At 39.1% G+C, this 21,191-nt stretch overlaps 1 protein-coding gene across 6 annotated transcripts in view; it reads left to right on the top strand.

Annotated features, from left to right (window-relative positions):
* FOLT1 (folate transporter 1) overlaps positions 1 to 21,191 on the top strand; it is a 91,150-nt gene that overhangs the window by 58,274 nt on the left and 11,685 nt on the right. For 4 of the 6 annotated variants that reach the window (XM_077391884.1, XM_077391885.1, XM_077391888.1 and 1 more), the window contains 2 exons: positions 964 to 1,037; positions 3,148 to 3,255. In XM_077391884.1, coding sequence (XP_077247999.1) covers positions 964 to 1,037; positions 3,148 to 3,255 — 182 coding nt within the window. Of the gene's footprint in view, positions 1 to 943; positions 1,038 to 3,147; positions 3,256 to 21,191 lie in introns of all 6 variants that reach the window. The other 2 variants (XM_077391890.1, XM_077391889.1) reach the window with 2 other exon arrangements.

Below are 21,191 nucleotides of genomic sequence, written 5' to 3'. Positions count from 1 at the left end.
TGTAAGACTGCTCACCTTACAACTAAAACTCCTTAACATTGTATGGCACTTTCCTACTACAAATAAATTGCTCATCCTTCTTGAAATAAAATTCCTAACATAACTAGAACGCTTAACAATAGACTCCTAGCAACACTTGGACTAACAAATCTATTAGTATTATAATTCCCTTTGAGCAGGGAAACCCACAAATCAATCCACACGAAAATTTGAATGGGTCCTCTTTGTGGCTTAAGTGACATGATGTCACCCTATGTCATAAGTACCTGTAGGTCCTTATTTAATATTCATACTAGCACCCCTTTCAATAACAACCACAAAAATGATAGGGACAACCATAAATGATGAAAACACCCTAAACTTTTTAGGAGCCAACGATGATTCATTTTGACTTAGTTAAGTGGGTTTACATATTCTAAAATGATGGTACGCATTGCTGTTATTGCTATCCTTTCAATATCATGTAAACCCTTAACTTCCAGTTTTTTTTACTTAACTTCATGGAATGATAATTGCTCATTAGCCCAAATATCTTGTAACAGTTTCTCTACTCCTTTGGCCTGAATGGCTTCGATCATGATTACATTCTGATTTGGTCTACTTATACTAGAACAACTTGTTCGAAGTCTCGTGGCTTTGAAATTGAGTTGTATGTGTTTGAAAATTGCTGGTTTTATAGGTCAAATCCATGAAATCTAATAATTAGTGTAGGTTAAGAAATTCTAGGAATTTTTTTTTTTTTTAATATCCTTAATCATAACTCAAGGATGTCCTCCTTTCACGATCTTTGTTGAGAATTGAGTAGGAGCAACAAACTCCATCAACCTTAAACTGCAAAATCATCATTTGTATATGATTTCAAGGATTCATTATAATCATCTGCTTGGGGTTGTTTTGGATTGCTAAAGACATGACCCTGTTACCAACTGTGTAATTCTTCCAGAACATGTTGTCTAATATCAGATGCTTTAAGAACCATTCTGAAAGAGGAAGGATGGCCTGCACTTTATAAAGGGATTGGGCCCAGTCTTTTTCTTGTAAGTTGGAGGGTTTATTCATCTTTTTTTTTTTTTTTTGCATTGATTACTAGTAATCATAGAGATAATGTTGATTTTGCTTTTGACATATTGGACTGTTTGCTTACTATTGTGAATCTAAGGCCATAGATTGAAATGTATGTGATTGTTTTCAATGGATAATTGGATTTTCTCTTGCTTGTTTTATTTCTTTGTTAGATGTCTGACTAGGATTTTTTCAGTCTTTTGCTCTTTAGATGCTATGGTGCAACTAGTTTGAAGTTGATTTAAATGAATAACCTTGTGTAATGAAAATAAGATAATTGAATGTAATAAACATGAAGGCCTCAATGGAGCCAAAAGAGTTGGTTTTCAAGTTTAGGAACATAGAGAGAATGGGAGAGTTAGAGAGTTATTTTCTCCTCCTAGCTTATTATAAAATGGAAGGATACTTACAAAAGAAAATTACATGAATACCCACATGGTTAAACTAACTATACTATAATGCAAAGCTAATAATATTTAGCAATCCCCCTCAAGCTGGTGCGAAGTATCACATGCCCAACTTGCATAGAATATAGCAAAAAATCGATCTAGTGACTCACTTTGTCAAGAGTCAGCAACTCAATCTCCTGTCCTCCCAATGGGTGTGCAAATAATACCGCAGCTCAGCTTCTCCTCGATGAAATGCCTATCAACCTCCATATGCTTCGTCCCTTCATGCTGGGCATGATCAAGGAAAAGGTTGATTGCAGCCTTTTTTTGTTTTATTTTTTTGGATATGATCCGCATTACAGCCTTTTTGTCACAGTATAATCTCCTAGGACCTTTATGATCAACCCCTAACTCATGGATGATAATCTTTATCCATAGTGGCTCACTTACTCTAACCCCTAACTCATGGTTGATAATCTTTATCCATAGTAGCTCACTTACTCCATGTTCCATGGCCCTAACTCCGTCCCTGCACTTGACTGTGCAAAAACTGACGGTTTTTTTGTTTCATGTTATCAGGTTACTTTAGAGAAGAGTACAATATCCTGATATTGATCTTCTATCATCGATAGAGCCAGCCCAATCAGCATCTATATAGCGTACTATCCACATATGGCCAAGCTTGGCAAACAAGATACCCTTTCGTGCGGCAGTCTTCAAAGACCTTAATCCTATTAGCGCTTTCATGTCGGAAGTCCGAGGAGCATGCATGTACTGGACGAGTATGAGACAAATATATTAACCCCTAACTAGCCTCTGATATCGTCCCACATAAACTATAGTTTCATCCTTTTCTCCCCAAGCTTGTGATTTGCCTCAATAGAATCAATGGGTTTATATCCCCAACAAGAATCCTCTAGGAGATGAAGAATCCCTACTTAGATTTTGCAACTTCAATGCCCAGAAAATACTCAGAGGGCACGTAGCCCTTTGATTTCAAACTCACTTGCCAAATAAGCTTTTAATTTTTTTTTTCATTTGTTCAGTATCATCACCCTACGCAGCATTGCTGTTCACATATATAATAAGGGCAGTAACTTTCCCTTGAGTCGAGTGTTTGATGAACAAGGTGTGATCTCTTTGACTCTTCTTGTAGCCACACTTGAGCATAGTCTTAGTGAATCTCCAAAATCATGCCTTGGGAAATTGCTTCAACCCATATAATCCTTTTTTTAGCCTACACACCATTTCATAATCAGACAACAGAGGGAATCCCAGCAGAACATCCATATAAACTTCTTCCTCTATACTCCATCCATGGTTGTTCTTCCTCCAGTCGCCTGTCCTTCGTTCACCATATGAGTGCCATCATTTCTATCGCACATTTTCATTTGGACGTCACACATTCTTTACTTCGTAGCAGTTCAAGGCCTAAAATGTGGCATCTGCCCTTTGTGAGCCCTCATTGGGAATTAGCAATTGAGGAACCTTAAGATTCAATAAATAGTTTCGCTTAATTTATTCCAAAGGTTGACCATGTATGTCATAATTTATCAACTTGTCAACAATGCACGCCAATTAAATGAACTTAGATTCAAAAAAATGAATTCCTTTAACTAACTATACTTGGTGTACATATGATCATTGTCTACTCTTTACAAGTATAAAAAATTGACTCTATGTATTATTTCCTCAGGTTTCACATGGTGCTATTCAATTCACAGTTTATGAGGAACTTCGTAGACTTGCCATCCACATTAAATGTAAGGAAGGGAAGAAAAATATTGCCAATGAGGATAAATTGGTAAATTTTCAATCCCGAGTGATATTTCTGTACTATTGCTCGAATATTTTCAGAATTTGGCACAATTTTGACATGTTCATCCATATTATTGTTTCATATGGTGATGTTAATGCATAAATAAACTCAAAGGAGAATAATGTTTGGATTTAATGAGCAATTGTTCATGTATCACTTTTGTTGTTAAACGAGAAATCTCTTACTATAGAGCAAGTGAATAACCTTGTTATATGGTTTCAAATCTCGGCTGAAACATGTTGGTTTCGGATGACATGTGTTGAAATTGAGAATGGTCGATGTGAGATGTAAGGGAAGTAACATCAATACACGATTTTTGTCAACATGTTGATTGATATCGGTAGATTTTGATGTCATGCCAGCATGTTGACAGAAACAATATGAACCTAGTATAAAATTATGTAATTTTTGTCAACATGACCAAGTACAAGCCGAAGTCGAGAGAGAAGCTTGGATTTTCTCATTTTCTTAATGTAACTTCTCATGAGTGCAGGATTCTCTTAAGAACCTTAGCTATATTGACTAGGAGATAGTATTAGATTTGCTAGAATTTCATATAGGTTGCTTAATATTCTAAACCCTACTTTGATCTTGTGAACTTTCTTGAGTAGTATAAATATCATTTTAAATTATGGTCTCCATGGCATGAAAGTTTGGTAAGCATAAATCTAGATTGATGAGTTCCAAAGGCTGGGTTGATATGACTAGATCACCATTTTAGTGTTTTTTTTTTTTGGGAATGGTAACAAGATTTCATTAAATTAGACAAAGCTGAAGTACAATGGTGGGGATGAGACGTCCCCTCGTACATCCACGGCTAATGTTAAAAGAAAAGGGATGAGACCGGCGTGCGCACCCCAACACCTAGCAGCTACACTCAAGTAAAAAATGTGAACAACCCACGCCACCCAACACCTTCGCTGTCTTGGTGCAACCTAATTTTTGTGTATTTTTAAACCCTTTTAAACATAGCTAAAGATATATAGAGAATATGGAGCTTTACTAGCATGGTTTTAAATTTCCACCGAAACCGACACGAAATGACCGAAACTTTTGTATTTCTATCCCCACCAAAACCGAAACCGAAATGACTGAAATGCATAAATCAAAATTGTTAGTGCAATAGATGTATACAATATCAGTATGTGTTGCATAAGTATATTTATACGAATTTGCATGCTAAATGTGGTGCATGTCTTATGTATTAATATTTATATGAATTAAATGTGAAATTCCACATTTAGCATGTACTAAATTATCAAACATGCGCGACAATGCATGTCAGTAGGTGTTCAATGTTTTTAAACCATTATAGATGGTTGTCTTGCTTATGTGATTGTTTCTTGGTGTGTATTTGTGCTTATTCTACCATTTCCCGAAGTTTCATCTTTAAATTCTATCATTTGCATATGTTTCTATATGTCTCTGTGATTTTACAAGATTTCTGCCGAAATTTCCAACTGAAACTAAATGGTTTCTGTTTATGTAGCGACCAAAACCAAAATTTAAAACCTTGGTCACAAGGAGCCAATGTTACAAAAATAAAGTATATAGTCACAAACTTCTATGCATCAAATATCAATACAGTAAAGATCATGCATCATTATAATGTGTACTAAATTGAGATCAACCCCTCTCTCTCTCTCCCCCCACCCAAAACCACTGGTTCGCTATAAATAATTTTGCATTTACCCTAAGAATATCAAAACTCATATGTTAATTGACATGCCATATAATGTACAGCTAATCTACAGCCCTGATACCAAATAAATATGATCCAAGATTCAATGGGTAGCTCTTGAATTCAAATATCCACAATATAATTCAAATCTATAATCAATTAAGAAGTAAATTACTGCTGGAAAATTACAGCTACTCCCCTTTTATTTGATAATAAACCAAAAGAATGAAATTTGCAAGTCAAAATAGATTAAATCGAGGTTGATTACAACCATAGATCAATCCCTTCGTAAACCATCCGGAAATATGGAGTAAAGGGCCTTCAAAAGTTGGAATTTCTTTCTCCAAGAAAACGCCACCAAACAGAATTTGCAGAAAATTCAGCTTAGAAAATCCTAACGTCTTTCTCTTATTCCAATATGTAAAAAGCTGCTTAAAACTGCAGCTAGGGACCATCGCAGAAGGTATTTCACGGACCGGTTGTTGCATAAGAGAGCAGCCACATAGGCTGAATTAAATAAAACAAATTCTGTTGAAAAGTGAGCCTATGTGGCTGCTCTCTCATGCAACAGCTAGTCCGCAAAATGCCCTCTACGATGGTCCCTAGCAAATCCCCATATATATATGACTTTTCTCTCTCTCTCTCTCTCTCTCTCTCTATATATATATATATATATATATATATATATATATATATATATATATATATATATGATTTAGCCGGCACTTTGAATTTATTGCTGACACCCGTATCCGACACAACACACGTGTCTGCCCGTGTCGACACTCCTTTGGAGACATTTATTGGTATTGCTAGAAGTGTTAAGACTTGACGTGGGCCTGTAGACACGTTTTTGTAGCATGTAAAGTGTGAGATTCTGTTTTATTATTGGATATTGTGTTTTTCTCTTTTATTATTAACTCTTCTTTTATTATAAGCTCTTCTTTTAGCTTTTCTTTAACTAATATTTGCATTTATATCCCCTCTCATAAACCTAAAACACTAAACAAACTATTATTCCAATACTATATTCATTGTATCATTTTGGTCTCCCTTTCTCATTATATGTCGGGACAGAAGAGAACTAGATTAAATTGATGAATGCGTTATTATTTGATTATCTCATATTTGTTTTAGATTATAGTTATTTAATTCTAATATTTATTAGTTTGTTAAATGATTACCATATTTATATTGTTGCAAATTATAATAGTAATCAATAATTTTATATGTATGTACGTGTCACTATTTCTAGATTTTAGTTGTTGCCATGTCAGACAACTCGTATCTGTTTCGAATCTCGATACACGAATCCGTATCTCCAACCATGATTCTATATACTTTGTATTTTAGCCGTTACCCCGTTTCTAAATTTTGGGGGTTTGCCGTGTCCATGTTACCATGCTACACTCGTGTTCATGTCCACAAATCATATATATAAATATGTGGGATTTGCTACTGTCCATCGCAGAAGGCATTTCACGGACAACAGATTTTGTATTCGTTCACCAAGTGGTTGTTGTCAGATGAGACCATCCGCGAAATGCCTTATGCGATGGACGCTAGCAAAATCCCTATATATATATATATTTTGAAAAATGATATATATATATATATATATATATATATATATATATATATATATATATATATATATATATATATATATATATGAGGAAACTGTTGGTGAGCTTAAGCGCACCAAACTTATGGTGCGCTTAAGCTCCCCAATCACATGGGTCCCACATTTTCTGTGGTGATCCAAACCATTCATTTACAAGGCCTTATCATAGATAGGGTGTGTACCAAAAATCAGCTCCATAGGATCATCCTAACCCCTCCATTTGTGGAGGACAAAAATGGGCAGATTTGTGGACAAACACTGTCTGTCCATTTTGTCCTCCACAAATGGAGGGGTTAGGATGATCCTATGGAGCTGATTTTTGGTACACACCCTATCTATGATAAGGCCTTTCAAATGAATGCTTTGGATCATCCTAACAAAGTGGGCCCTCATGTGATTAGGTGCTTAAGTGCACCATAAGTTTGGTGAGTTTAAGCGCACCAACAGTTTCCTCATATATATATATATTCATACTAAAAGTTAATTTGGGGACAAGTAGTCCCACTCGATTGCTCGATTTGCATAGCGTGAAGGTCCCAGGATCATACATCCTGGGCCAAAAAACATAAAAGAACCAACTTATCTACACCCACATCTAGCATAATCACCATAACCCTCCGCAGAAACAAGTCACACTACTTCCAATCCCCCATATAAACATCTGAACATATTCCAAGCTCAAAGAGCATACAGAAACCACAAAGAGAATATAGTTATCCACCTTTTGTCAAAGCCATCATCTTAAACAAACCATTTCATGAATCCTTCAGCCCTTGGTAAAGTAGAGATTAAATAGAGGAAAAATCCTCAAGTAGCGAAGGACCCAAGGTCCTTCAAGCACTCTCAAATAATCTCATTTAGCGTCTACCTCCTCAGTCAGGGCAAAGGTTCTCATCTTCCTAACCATTAACGACTTTCCTTTTCAACCTTCAAAAACAATAAAAATCCTACACCACTCTTCAAAAAACCCTAAAAAACACCAAGAGCAAGAACATCAGAAATCCCAAAAAAGCATTTACAATAGAGAATTAAAAGATCCCTTATTTCTTTAGAGCCTTAGCTCCCTGCTTTTCTTGGCCGGTGTCTTCCCCTTCTCCTTGACATCCTTCTTCTCAATCTCTTAAAGCATCTCCTTTGTCTTCAGCACATTTTCCTCAAATCCGATTCCCAAATTCTTGCCCATATTTGCCATTTCTGTGAATTCTTCCTAAAAAGCTTGCTCTTCCTCATTCAATATTTCCTCACTCTCGTCACTCCCTGTTCAGCCCTTCACATACAACTCTTGACCTTCTTGCTAAGGTCAACATCTATGGAGTCTCTGGATTGAGCAGTCTTATGGCTGACAACGGTCTCCCACTTTTCCTCTCCTGAGTCCGTCTTCACTTCCGAAGCCTTTTTCTCTTCAGCCAGGGCTTTTTGGAAATGGGGGAGTTTGTGGAGAGGGATACATACCTCCTCCATTGATCTTTTGCCAGTGGGCCTCGATTTCATCTTCCTTCCCCTTAGCTTCCTCTAAGAGTTTGTTCCATTGATGCTCCAGATAGGCTTGTGCAATTTCACCTCATGAGGCAGATCGTTGGCGCCTTGATCGCTTGGCATGGCCATTTTTCTTGAAGGATCCAAGCTCTTCTTCCTTCACCATTTTCCGTTTTCCAATTCATTCAAGTCTTCTGTCTTCGTTAGAAGAATTGCAGCCCTTATCCATATTGAAGGATTCCAAGAGATCCAGAAGAGTAGAGATGAGTTTTCTCTTTTTGGGTTCGTACCTTCCATAACCTGTACCCTTCCCTTTCTTATATTGTATCGAACCGACTCTTGGGTTCCTAAAATGATTTTCTCGATTCCGTAACTACGCCGCATGAGGGTTGCAGGATTAGCATGAAATCCTTTCGTATACCTTTTTGAGGATTTTCCTTGATACTTGGGACCAGGACGCGATGAAGTGAATCTAGGGTTAGCCTTTTTCAGATTCAAATGATGGTTATCATTTATCGGTGAAATGACTTCTCTCTCCGTCTTTGGGACTTGGCGAGATTTAATATCTTGATTCACTCTTTGGTTTTGACTCTTCATTTTTTCCTCACCCCAAGCAAGGTCATTAAATGCCCTAGGCTTAATCCTTTTCAGGAGCCAAACATCTGCACCCGCATGATGTTGAGGTTTCAGTGTCCCGGCCAATGAGGGTGTAACCTTCACGGATTCGAAATCAAATTCAGAACTGGGGTTCAACGTTCCTATGTCCTTCCCTTGATGTAAAGCAATTTTATCTCTGTCAGCTTTTGGACGCCTCATAATTCCAGCCGGTGAGGTTTCTCCCCAATTAGGCCCCAATTCAAATTTGAATTCCGGGTTCTTCAACGATCCACATGTTCATACGGAAGCTTGTTTTCCTTTACACGTCTCGCCGGAGATTATCCTTTCCTCCGGTATCATTACGCCGGAGGTGAATTTTCCCCCATTCGCATGGTCGGACATGTCTTCCAGAAGATCGGATTATTAATGTTCAAACCACCATTAATAACCTCTTCATCCAAGTTGCTCTTGACATTTATTAAATAACATCTATTCTTAACCCTCGGATTAATAAATGGACTTAAACATTTCTACTGGAGTTGGTACGTTTGCAGATGCAAAAGCCATACAATGATCATGGTATTTGTTGGTTTAGACACTACTTGTAGTAGTTAGGGTTATTGTAGTCATTGGACATTGTTGCCCTAGTTTGGGCCTACTTATACATCATATTCATGAGGAGCTCCCTAGCGGGGACTCTCCTCTCCATTTCTCTTCTTGTTCCTCTCTTCTAACCCTAATCTCATTTCTAACATGGTATCAGAGCAAAGATCTTATGGGAAGGGGTAGAAGGAAGAAGAAGAGTCTATCATCTCTCTCTCTCTCTCTCTCTCTCTCTCTCTCTCTCTCTCGTATCTCTCTTTCCCGCACAAGGTGTTGTTTCGTCTTTTATTTTTCCGAATTTTATTTTTCCAAAAATCTCTCTAATCTTTCTCTCTCGGTAGTCTCTCTCTTTCTCGCAACTCTCTCTCACGCATATCTCTTTTTTCCATTTTCTTGTTTTTGGAGTTGCCACAAATCACCAATACACAAAAAAAATCCTTAAATTTCTCCCCCAAATCTCTCAAAAATATCTTTCCCATTTTTTGGTTCTCCATCCCAAAATCTCATTCTCCTCTAGGTCCATACCCTTGTTGGGTTCTTTCTAGTTTCTTTCACCTCTCCTTGCGGTTTAAATCCTTTCATTCTTTCATTTTTAAATCTCTTCCCCTATCCTCTCAATCCTAATCCTTTTGTCCTTTCTCCTCTAGATTCGTTGTCTTCTATGTCTTTTGTGTTGTTATTCAAAGTGCCCGCCAGGAGTTCGGTGAAATGTGAGATTTGGTGCCTTGAACGTTTTTTTTTTCGTTTCAAGTTGCAGGCCTCCGGCTTCAACTTGAGAGGGGGAGTGTTGTCTAGTATTGTCGTCTCTTTCATCTCTTTCTTTTCATTGTTTTTTATGTCTTTTGTGTTGATGTCATCTCTTTCTTTACATTGTCTAGTGTTGTCTTCTATGTCTTCTTATGTCTTTTATATTGTTCTTAAAAAGTGCAAACCAAGTGTTTGATAAAATGTCTAAGAGAGGTGTAGTGCCTTGTTTGTATTCGTTTCTTTGTCTTCTTCTTCAAGGCGCACACCAAGTGTTCGATGAAATGTCCGAGAGGTGTGGTGCCTTGTTTGTCTTCGTTTTCGTTGCAAGTTGAAGATATTCGACCATCAACTTGAGGGGGAGTGTTATCATGTTTTTTTTGGAGTTCTTTTCTCTTGATGCCGTCTTTTTCTTCATATTGTCTTTTTGAGGGAGTGTTGTTATGTTTTTTTTACTTTTCATGAGGGAGAGTGTTATTATCTTCTCTTCATGATCTTCGTTTGTCCCCTTGGTGGTTGTTATCATCCTCCTTGTTTTGTCATCTCCGGGCTCATGTAGTATCGCCCGAGGGGGAGTGTTGTTGTGCTCCTAGTCAGTCTTTGTCTTCTTGGCTTTATGCCTTATCCCCTCTTTTCCGGGCAATGGCTTCCATATCCATCGTTGGTAAGCTCTTTTCCGGCGAAGATGTTCATGCTGCCGACCAGTGTCTCCATCGTTGGTTGGTTTATCTTTTCCGTCTTTTTCTTCTTATCTTCAGGCGACGATGTTCATGTCGCCGACCCTGTCACCAGACGATGGTTTCTCCATCGTTGGTTAGTTATCTTCTCTATCTCTTCTTCTCTCCAGGCAACGGTTTCCCCGTTGACCTCGTCTCCAATGGTTTCTCCATCGGTGGTTATCTTCTATTGGTGTGGTGTTTCTTAGCTGGTGTTCCTGCTCGTGGTGCTTCGCTGTTGCTCACGTGCGCACCTTTGGTGTGTTTTTTTTGCTCGATAGATCATTGTTATTCCTCTGTCGAGGTGCACAGTTCGATCCTTCATGGTTCCAGACTTATTTGCCGAGTTCTCATTCAGGGGGAGGACCCGGTTGTGATTGCTCTCGCCGTAGTGCTACTTCAGGGGGAGCTGTTTTTGTTTGTTGGCCGATCTCGACGACTCTACTCTCATGGTGGCCGTTATCTTTTGTTATGCTTTCCTTATGTATTCACCACACCAGCTTGAGGAGTGTTATACCAAACTGGATGTGTGTATGAGATGACGTACTTTTTGTTACTTTTAGTTGTTTCTTGTAGTTTTCTTTGTATCAAGCTGGAGTTCCATAGCATATACATTCCAGCTTGAGGGGGAGTGTTGAATAATGTATTAGGGTAGTTTAGACACTACTTGTAGTAGTTAGGGGTATTGTAGTCATTGTACATTGTTGCCCTAGTTTGGGCCTATATATACAACATATTCATGAGGAGCTCCCTAGCGGAGACTCTCCTCTCTACTCTTCTTCCTCTATTCTAACCCTAATCTCATTTCTAACAGTACCCATGCATTTTAATTTGTGACCAAACAACATACCAAGAGACTCAATCGTCGAGGATGTCCACGGATGAAGTGGGATGTCATAGAATCTAATCCAAATAAGCCGGGTGCCATGGTTGTAGAGATGTAAGGCAATTTCCCATGGCCTCATCTCCCCAATATATCAATTCACTTGCTTGTTGTTCTGATTCAAATCAAAATAGAATTTCTCTGGTGCTAATTGGCATAGGTTGTTGGAGGTTGGGCATTCCCCACAATTTCATGGCCCATTCCCAAACCTCTTCACTCTTCCAGCTTCTGGTTTTCATACGCCCCACCAAACACGGCCTGAGGTACCTCGTTCCTCAATCTCTTTACCGGAGACATTTAGCTCCGGGAATTTGCCATGAATGCCGGTGACATCGTCAGGAACCTCCAAACATTTAGAAAAATCCTTGCCATCAAGCTCCAGCATAGTGGTGCCTTCCATGATCTTCACAGAGCATCTTCTGCATCGATCTCGTCCTCCAAAATTGTAGTGACCACAATTAGAGCATTCCCAATCCTCCATGGGAAGCTTAGGCATTCACTTTTGTGGTTTAAAACCAGACACACCACTAATGTTTTTTTTTCACCTCGCTGAAATCCTTTGTTCAGAAGCATGACCTCACCTTCACTACCAGATCTATAATAGGGCTGAATATTATCAAGTTGTAACCCCCATCCCTTCGACCATCATGCCTCCCATTCCGCAAGGTCCTTCGACCGAGAGACTGCCACTCACTTTCACTACCAGACCCATGAAAGTAATAATGATTACTTCTAGGTGACGATCGACCCGCATTACTGATCTTCTTCCTGTTACCAATTAGGATGAGGTTTTTCCTACAGCAGTCTCTTGGAATCTGCAAGGTCTGAAGCGAGTCGCTTACGGAGTAACTTGCCTCTATGATATCAAAGGTAGGTTTCTTTCATGCTTCCAATGTTGTATCCACAGCTATAGACTCCCCTTCCTATTGAGCTACCCAAATAGAGCACACCCGGGGATCTATCCTGATTGTGTGCAAAGAAGTTTTGCACCGTCATCGTCTCGCCTCCCTATATATATATATATATATATACATATATATATATATATATATATAGAGTTAAGTGAAGCTACATATACGTGTAGCTAACTTAGCTACACCGACGGCTTAAAATACAGTGGGCCCACATTATTTGGGTGATCCAAACCATTCATTTGATAGGCCCTCACATTGATAGGGTGTGCCCAAAAAATCAGCTCCATAGGATCATCCCAACCCTTCAAACTGTGAAGGCAAAAATTGATAGATTTGTGAAGGTTTTTACACGTCCAATTTTGCCTCCACAAATCGTAGGGTTGGGATGATCCTATGGAGCTGATTTTTTGGGCACACCCTATCTATGTGAGGGCCCATCAAATGAATGGTTTGCATCACCCAAACAATGTGGGTGATGAAAAACCTCATCCTAATTGGTGTAGCTATATATATATGAGAAACGTGTTGGTGCGCTCAAGCGCACGCCCAAAATGGTGCACTCAAGTTGTTAAAACGTTTCCTATTGGTTCCTATATGTGGGACCCAAACATTTAGCGCAATAGGAAACGTTTTAAACAACTTGAGCGCACCATTTGGGCGTGCGCCGCACCAACACTTTTCTCTCTCTCTCTCTCTCTCTATATATATATATATATATATATATAGAGAGAGAGAGAGAGTGTACCAACCTTATGGTACACTCGAGTGCCCAATCACATGTGGGCCCACATTTTTAGGATGATCCAAAGCATTCATTTGAAAGGCCCTTATATAGATGGGGTGTGTACCAAAAATCAGCTCCATAGGATCATCCTAACCCATCCATTTGTGCCCTCCACTTTGGAGGGGTTAGGATGATTCAATGGAGCTGATTTTTGGTACACACCCTATCTATGATAGGGCCTTGCAAATGAATGCTTTGGATCATCACAAAAAAATGTGGGACCCATGTGATTGGGCACTCGAGCGTACCATAAGGTTGGTACGCTCGAGCTTACAATCCTTTTCCTCATATATATATATATATATAGGAAATGGTTTCGGAGCTCGAGCTCAAATAGCTTATTTGAGCTAGAGCTCAGAAATAGGGTGTGTGCCTTGTTGTTTTGGTTATGATAGATATTGATTCTATAGGACCTAACATAGATAGGGTGTCCCTAAGAAACCATCTCCATAGGATCATGCTAAGCGTTGATTTGTGGAGGTTGAAAATGGACGGCTAGAAATTGGGTCCATTTTTTGCCTCTACAGATCGAATGGTTAGGATAATCGTATGGAGATGGTTTGTTAGGAACACCCTATCTATATTAAGATCTATGGAATTAATGGGTTGGATGAGTCAAACAACATGGGAGAATACCCTATTTAAAAACTCTAGCTCAAATAAGCTATTTGAGCTTGAGCTCAGAAACCACGCCCCTATATGTATATATATATATATATAGAGAGAGAGAGAGAGAGAGAGAGAGAGAAGTGTTCGTGCGCTTAAGCACACCATTTTTTTGGTGCGCTTAAGTTGTTATAACGCCTCCCATTGGTGCGCTTTAGCGGGACCCAGCGGGACCCAAACATTTAAACGAATGGGAGGCATTATAACAACTTAAGCGCACCAAAAAAGCGCACCAACAGTTTTCTCATATATATATATATATATATATATATATATATATATATATATATATAGAGAGAGAGAGAGAGAGAGAGAGAGAGAGAGAGAGAGAAAACAGTTTCTACACACGTGTAGACAAGTTATCTACACACTAGCTTAAAATACAATGGAGGGCATATTGTTTGGGTGATCCAAACCATTCATTTGATTGGCCCTCACATAGATAGGGTGTCAATAAAAAAATCAGCTCCATAGGATCATCCCAACCCTACGATTTGTGGAGGTAAAATGGACATGTATAAACCTTCACAAATCTGTCCATTTTTTGCCTCTACGGTTCGAAGGGTTAGGATGATCCTATGGAGCTGATTTTTTGTGGACACCCTATCTATGTGAGGGCCAATCAAATGAATGGTTTGGATCACCCAAACAATGTGGGCCTCCACTGTATTTTAAGCTAGTGTGTAGATAACTTATCTACACGTGTGTAGAAATCGTTTTCTCAAATATATATATATATATATATATATATATATATATATATATATATATATAGGGGAAACGGTTCGTGAGCTAGAGCTCATATAAGCTTATATGAGCTAGAGTGCTCAAACTCATGGGTCCCAAATTTTTTGTGGTGATCCGAACCATACATTTGCAAGGCTCCATCATAGATAGGGTGTGTACCAAAAATCAGGTCCATTGGATCATCCTAACCCCTCCAAAAGTGGAGGGCAAAAATCGGCAGATTTGTCGAGAAACAGTGTCTGTCCATTGTTCCCTCCACTTTTGGATGGATTAGGATGATCCTATGGACTTGATTTTTTGTACACACCCCATCTATATAAAGGCCTTCCAAATGAATGCTTTGGATCACCCCAAAAAATGTGGGACCCATGTGTTTGTGGAACTCTAGCTCATATAAGCTTCGTGAGGATTTTTACACGTCCATAGGATCATCCCAACCCTTCAAACTATGGAGGCAAAAATGGACAGATTTGTGAAGGTTTTTACACGTCCATTTTTGCCTCCACAAATCGTAGGGTTGGGATGATCCTATGGAGCTGATTTTTTGGGCACAACCTATCTATGTGAGGGCCCCTCAAATGAATGGTTTGCATGACCCAAACAATGTGGGGCCCACTGTATTTTAAGCCATCGGTGTAGCTAAGTTAGCCACACGAGTGTGTAGCTACACTTCTCTCTCTCTCTCTCTCTCTCTATATATATATATATATATATATATATATATATATATATATATATATATATATGAGGAAAATGATTGTGAGCTTGAAGCTCATATAGCTTATATGAGCTTGAGGGCCCAAACACTTGTGGGCCCACATTGTGAGGATGATCCAAAGCATTCATTTGAAAGGCCCTTACATAAATAGGGTGTGTACAAAAAATCAGCTCCATAGGATCATCCTAACCCATCCAAAAGTGGAGGGCAAAATGGACTGACACTGTTTGCCACAAATTTGCCTATTTTTGCCCTCCGCTTTTGGAGGGGTTAGGATGATCCAATGGAGCTGATTTTTGGTACACACCCTATCTATGATGGGGCCTTGCAAATGAATGGTTTGGATCACCACAAAAAATGTGGGACCCATGTGTTTGGGCTATAAGCTTCAAGCTCATATAAGCTATATGAGCTTCAATCTCACAATCATCATTTTCCTCTCTCTCTCTCTCTCTCTCTCTCTCTCTATATATATATATATATATATATATATATATGTATATATATATATCCTCCTCCTCCATGGTCACCCAATTAAAGTTCTATCAGACTGCACTTCTAATAGAAAACCATCAAAGCAACATAACAGACTTACTAATGACTCTTTTAAGATACTAACAGTCCCAACACTTAAACCTTCTAACAACTGACTTCAAACAAATCCTTCTAACCCAACAAATAGTGACGTGAATATTATGATGCACAGTTGTCGTGGGAGTGGTGGGCACTCTTTTATTGTAATTCACATATGTGACTTAAGTGAAACTTAAGGAAAATGCCTATTAAGCTCTTATGACTATACCTTATAAAAAGACTCATCTACTATATCTTTCAAAAAAAAAGCCACCATCAATTCTAAAAAAAAGGTGAAGTGTAATGGGATTACAAAGACATACATGAGAAAATAGATGACCATAAGGGAAGTATTCAGGGGTCAGAATCGGAGGACGTTCCCTGCGGGACCCTTGGGGTTCCATCAACCTCTTGGATTAGTATGTGATTGTGGAATTAACCTTGAGCGAGTTTCGGAGCCCTATTTGGCCTGCCTGGATGGAGGCTATTCGGTTATGGAAGTTTTTGAATCGCTTGGGATCTCCAACTCCTGTTGTAGAAGACTCTTATTCTCTTTTGGGCAGGAGACTAATTTGGAGAGGCCCCATTGGGCCCAATGGTATCCACCGAGATCACATGCGAGTTCTTTGGGAAGCTTGGAGGACTGGGATACTAGGGGAAGGAGATTGGATTTCGGAGTTAGGGAGTTCCCTGGTCGGCGAGCAGTGGAATCATCTCGCAGAGGTCTCTCGAATGGGAGCGACTGGTTATGTTCAAATTGCAATTACAAGAACTTTGGTCCACGTACCGTCTGCAGAAAATGCTTACTTCCCCGTAATAAGGACAATTCAAATCTAGTTTGGAGACCGAAGCAGGCCCAAGTGGCCCCCCGAGAAGAGAATGGTTGTCTGGAGATCCCGATGTCAGTGGTGGAAAAAAGAAAAAGACAGCTCAAAACATGTTTTATTGGAAATTTGAAATCTGGATCCTGGCTTCTAGAGGATATCTGGGATTGGGCCAAGAAATTCTGGGCCATCCCTGACCTGGAAAAATCTTTTGCCATCAATCCTGTGGTGATCCTCTTCTGCTTCTCGTCGGAAGCCCAAGCTTTGACTGTTCTTCGGCGTGGGGGGGAAGCTTTTGGGGAATTCCTCTCCTCTCTCAAACCTTGGTTCCCTGCATATAATTCGGGAGTTAAAACTGTTTGTTTAAGATTTTATAATATCCCTCTTCATGCTTGGTCCTCTGCCACGGTGGAAATTATGGGATTGCATCTGGGTCAGGTCCTTGAGACCCAGCTTTTTTGGTAATCACTCTCATTGTCTGACTTTTGCCTCTGCGCTGATTATTTCCCCCGTCTAGAATTCCATCCCTCGTTCAATTAATCTAAGGGTAGATTCCACCATTTACTCGGTGGGAATCAAAGTTGTGTCTGAAGACAGTATTAATTCTTTGGCCTTGTCGGTTGTGGGAGAGATTAGCAGTAAAGACAACCTTCCTCTTTTTGAGAATATCGAACAATCTCTCACTGATAAAGGCTCTCCGGCAAAGGTTCGCTTACCAGATTCTGTGATCGTGGCCACCGGACGTGAATTGGATCCGGTGGCCCTACTTTCAAATTTTGAAATCCCCACCTACCCTCGTGATTCCCCAGATCCTGTCATTGTCTCGTCAGGGGGTAGGAAGGCCCAGCTGAATGGACCCGTGACCTTGCCATGTTCTACGAAGTCAAAAAGGGAAGCGCCACGTGGCTCAAAGGGCAAGGCGGGTAGAAAAGAATTTGTGGAATTCTCCAGCTTTAAATCGGTTGAGGAGCGGAAGGCCCTTAAATTCAAAAATAGATTTTTTAGATCGAATTTCAGCCCTGATATTAAAATTACACGTGGGCACAAATATAGACTTACAAAACGTTATGGCCCGAATGTCCGCTTCTTGGCTACACGCGGCGGCCTTTCATCTTTGGGTTGGAAAATCAATTGTGCCCATCCTGAAAAGGGGTTTACGAAGAAAAAGCCTCACTCAGAAAGCCTCCATGAATTGAGAATCCTACAACCCTCTTCTGGTCCAGCTATGTCTGAAAAAGCATGTCTTGAAGGCCCGAGTAATGTAGAGGGGGGGCGAATCTACTTTGGTGGACGAAGACTTGAAGCTCCTAAAGACTCTTAAATATAATGAAAAATTGGCAAGGAAGGAATCTCCCATCTCCCATGCCAACTGAGGTGCTAATTTCTCCACTAAAGAAGCAATGGTTGAAAGATCGGGAAGCAATTCAAAGCATGGGTGCTCCCTCTTCCCATCTCACCATGACTAGTGAGGAGGAACTTCATACACCCCTTCGTAATCTGACCATCTGCAAAAAGTTGCTGGAAAAAGAAAGACGAACGCGAAGACGGTTATGGGAGGAGGAAAAACAATCAGTGATTGCAAATTTGGAATCAAAGCGAACAAATCTGGATGAAGATTTTCAGGGCTTAGGGTCAGGAAGTCCAAGGGTTGAACATGGTCAACTACAGCTATCTAAGACTCCAGATAGGCTAGATAAAGGAAAAGGAATTTTGCTCTTGAACACGGAGGACGAATCTGGGAACCCCGACTTGCAAGGCTTTAATGATTTCCTAACAATGGGTGATGTATTAGGGATGTTATATCAGGAAAACATAGGAAAGACTAGAGAAATGTTCCGATCGATGCAAGCGGGATCTGCAGCGGATGCAATTGAAATAGCCAAAGAGGAAGACCCATAAGATGATGTCAAAGAAGAACCCTTAGAGAAACTGATTCCTTATAGAGGCAATGGTTGTAGGGAGGGTGGAAGCTGGAATCAAGAATGAACTAACCAAGAGTGCTGGAGTCAACCCCTTAAAATGAAGGTATGACGGTTACTCTTATAGCTAGGTTTTTTTGGGGATGCAGGAATTTGAAAGAATTCAGTTCAATGGGGGTAACACCACGATCTTGCAAGATGATGTTCCAAGCTCCTTGGATGGTGGCTATGTAGTAGTGGTGGACTCATGTTGTCTAGATGGTACATACTTTGTGGATGCTAGAAGATGTACAGAATATGGTCTTTTTGTCTTTTGTGTAGTATAGGGATGCCTTTTGTGTAGTTCAAGGATGTATTCAAACCAATGTCTATGATCCACTTATCTCTTTGGACTGGATCTAGCATGTCGGTCCAGTCCGTCTTAATATTTTGTAATTGCAGGATGGGACTACCAGTCCCGATTGCTAAACTTAATATTAATGAAAATTGTCAATTTTAAAAAAAAACTATATCTTTCAAAAAAAAAACAAAACTTATAACTACAAACTACAATGAAATGTCACATCCCATCATTGCCAAAACTTATCTCATTAACAGTCCCAGCTGCTATCTTCTTTCACTCATGGATCTGATCTGGATCATGAATAACAGCCATGTGAGATTGTACTACATCACCCCAACTTACAAATTAATTACAACACATGTATTGTGCCAGTCTCACAAATCAGAAGTCACAATGTTTCATACATGGCATAAACTCACATAGAATGTATGTATGACATGCAAAATGAAAATCACAAATAATCAGAATGACCAGACAAAGACCTCTTTAATGTAATTTCTGTTTGTAGCACTATTATACAATTATAACAATGGCCTACATTAACATAAAAATGGCCTCTCTAAGTACTTAAGTACAACAATTGATCACGATACAATTCTCAAAACATTTTGTAATACACAGAGCATACCAAGAGATTTTGTTTGTTAAAAAGCAAGTACTTAATAATTTATATCTAACATATGGTCTGCTGCAAAGGAATGCACTGTTTCTAATAATGCCTCGTGCTACCTTCTCTTAGATGGGTAGTCAGTCTTGATAGTTTTGAGGGAATCATGAAAAATATGATCAGTCATTATGTGCACACACTAGTTGTTGCTGCGTAGCATAGTGGTACTCTTGGAGGAAGCCCGAGACTACTCAACAAGCCTTGGAGACAAAAAAATTTATATTTAACTTGATGCTTCACACGAGAAAAGCAGCAATTTATTGGAAACAAATAGAGCTGATTGAAAGAGAACTGGAGCTTTGGTCAACAAATCATCAACTAGAAACAAACACAAGCTTGTGAAAATACTGTGAAAATAGGGCAAATATGAGTATTGTAGAAGCACTATGAGAAAATTCTTGGAGATTGTGAATGGATGGATTGGTTCGTAATATGGGGCTAAAGCAAGGAGACGTCTTTTAGCATTGTGACAGTCAAAGTGCCACACATTTGGCGAAGAATCAAGTGTATCATGCTAGGATGAAACAGATTCAAAGCCATATTAGCACTGTAGCATGATTCATGGCTATATCTCCTTACCTCTGCACTTCTTTGGACCATGTCAACCATCTTTTTGCTACTTCACATCATTAAATCTCCGCTGATGAAGTTGCTAGACCTTAGTCTGGCAGCAAAATGAAAAGGTGGCCATGATTAGAGAAAAAAGTTCTCTGTCTGGTGGAACCTTTCAAGTATCTCAGGGTATGAATAATCTTCTTTGTGAGTTGACCGAGGCTTATGCATAAATTAATTCACCGTCTCGATGGGTAATGATTATATATATACATCTGTACGTACGTACGTATGTATGTATGTATGTATGTCATTTCTTGATTGAATATTCAACATTGATCCAATTGTTTTCCAGCCCTCGGTACAGTAAGCTGTCACTTTAAAATATACATACTCATTGACCTAATCATAGTATCCGGAAACTTCTTGGGCGGGTGGGAAACTCGTTTCCCCTATAACGCATTTCGGAAACGTTTCTGAAGAAAGTGTGGAAATGTTCCCGAAATGTTTTCGAAACGCATGGGAAACATATGAGAAACTTATGTGAAACATGTGTGAAACCTTGAGAAATGTATGGAAAACCCATAGACAACTTATGGGAAACGTGTGAAACTTACGAAAATTGTTTTGGAAAAAAAAACAGCAAAAAATAGATATTAAAAAGGAAAACAATAGCATATATTGTAATAAAAAATAAAAATAAAAAATATTCAAATAGCAATTTGAAATTAACAAATTTTAAATTTTCAAAACCATATATTTCGTGTTTTCCTTGTGTTTCATGTGTTTTCATTTGTGTTTCTATATCGTTTCTAAAATGTTTCTAATGTGTTTTCTAAGATGTTTCTCAATGCGTTTCTCATGCAATTTTCTATCGTTTTCCCATTTCT

Source organism: Tasmannia lanceolata, unplaced genomic scaffold (assembly GCF_043159265.1).
Source record: "Tasmannia lanceolata isolate RefF3 unplaced genomic scaffold, GAP_Taslan_0.1 ptg000012l, whole genome shotgun sequence".
Lineage (NCBI taxonomy): Eukaryota > Viridiplantae > Streptophyta > Magnoliopsida > Canellales > Winteraceae > Tasmannia > Tasmannia lanceolata.
The sequence above is the reverse complement of the archived record's forward strand: the minus strand, read 5'-3'. Positions and strand labels throughout refer to the sequence as shown.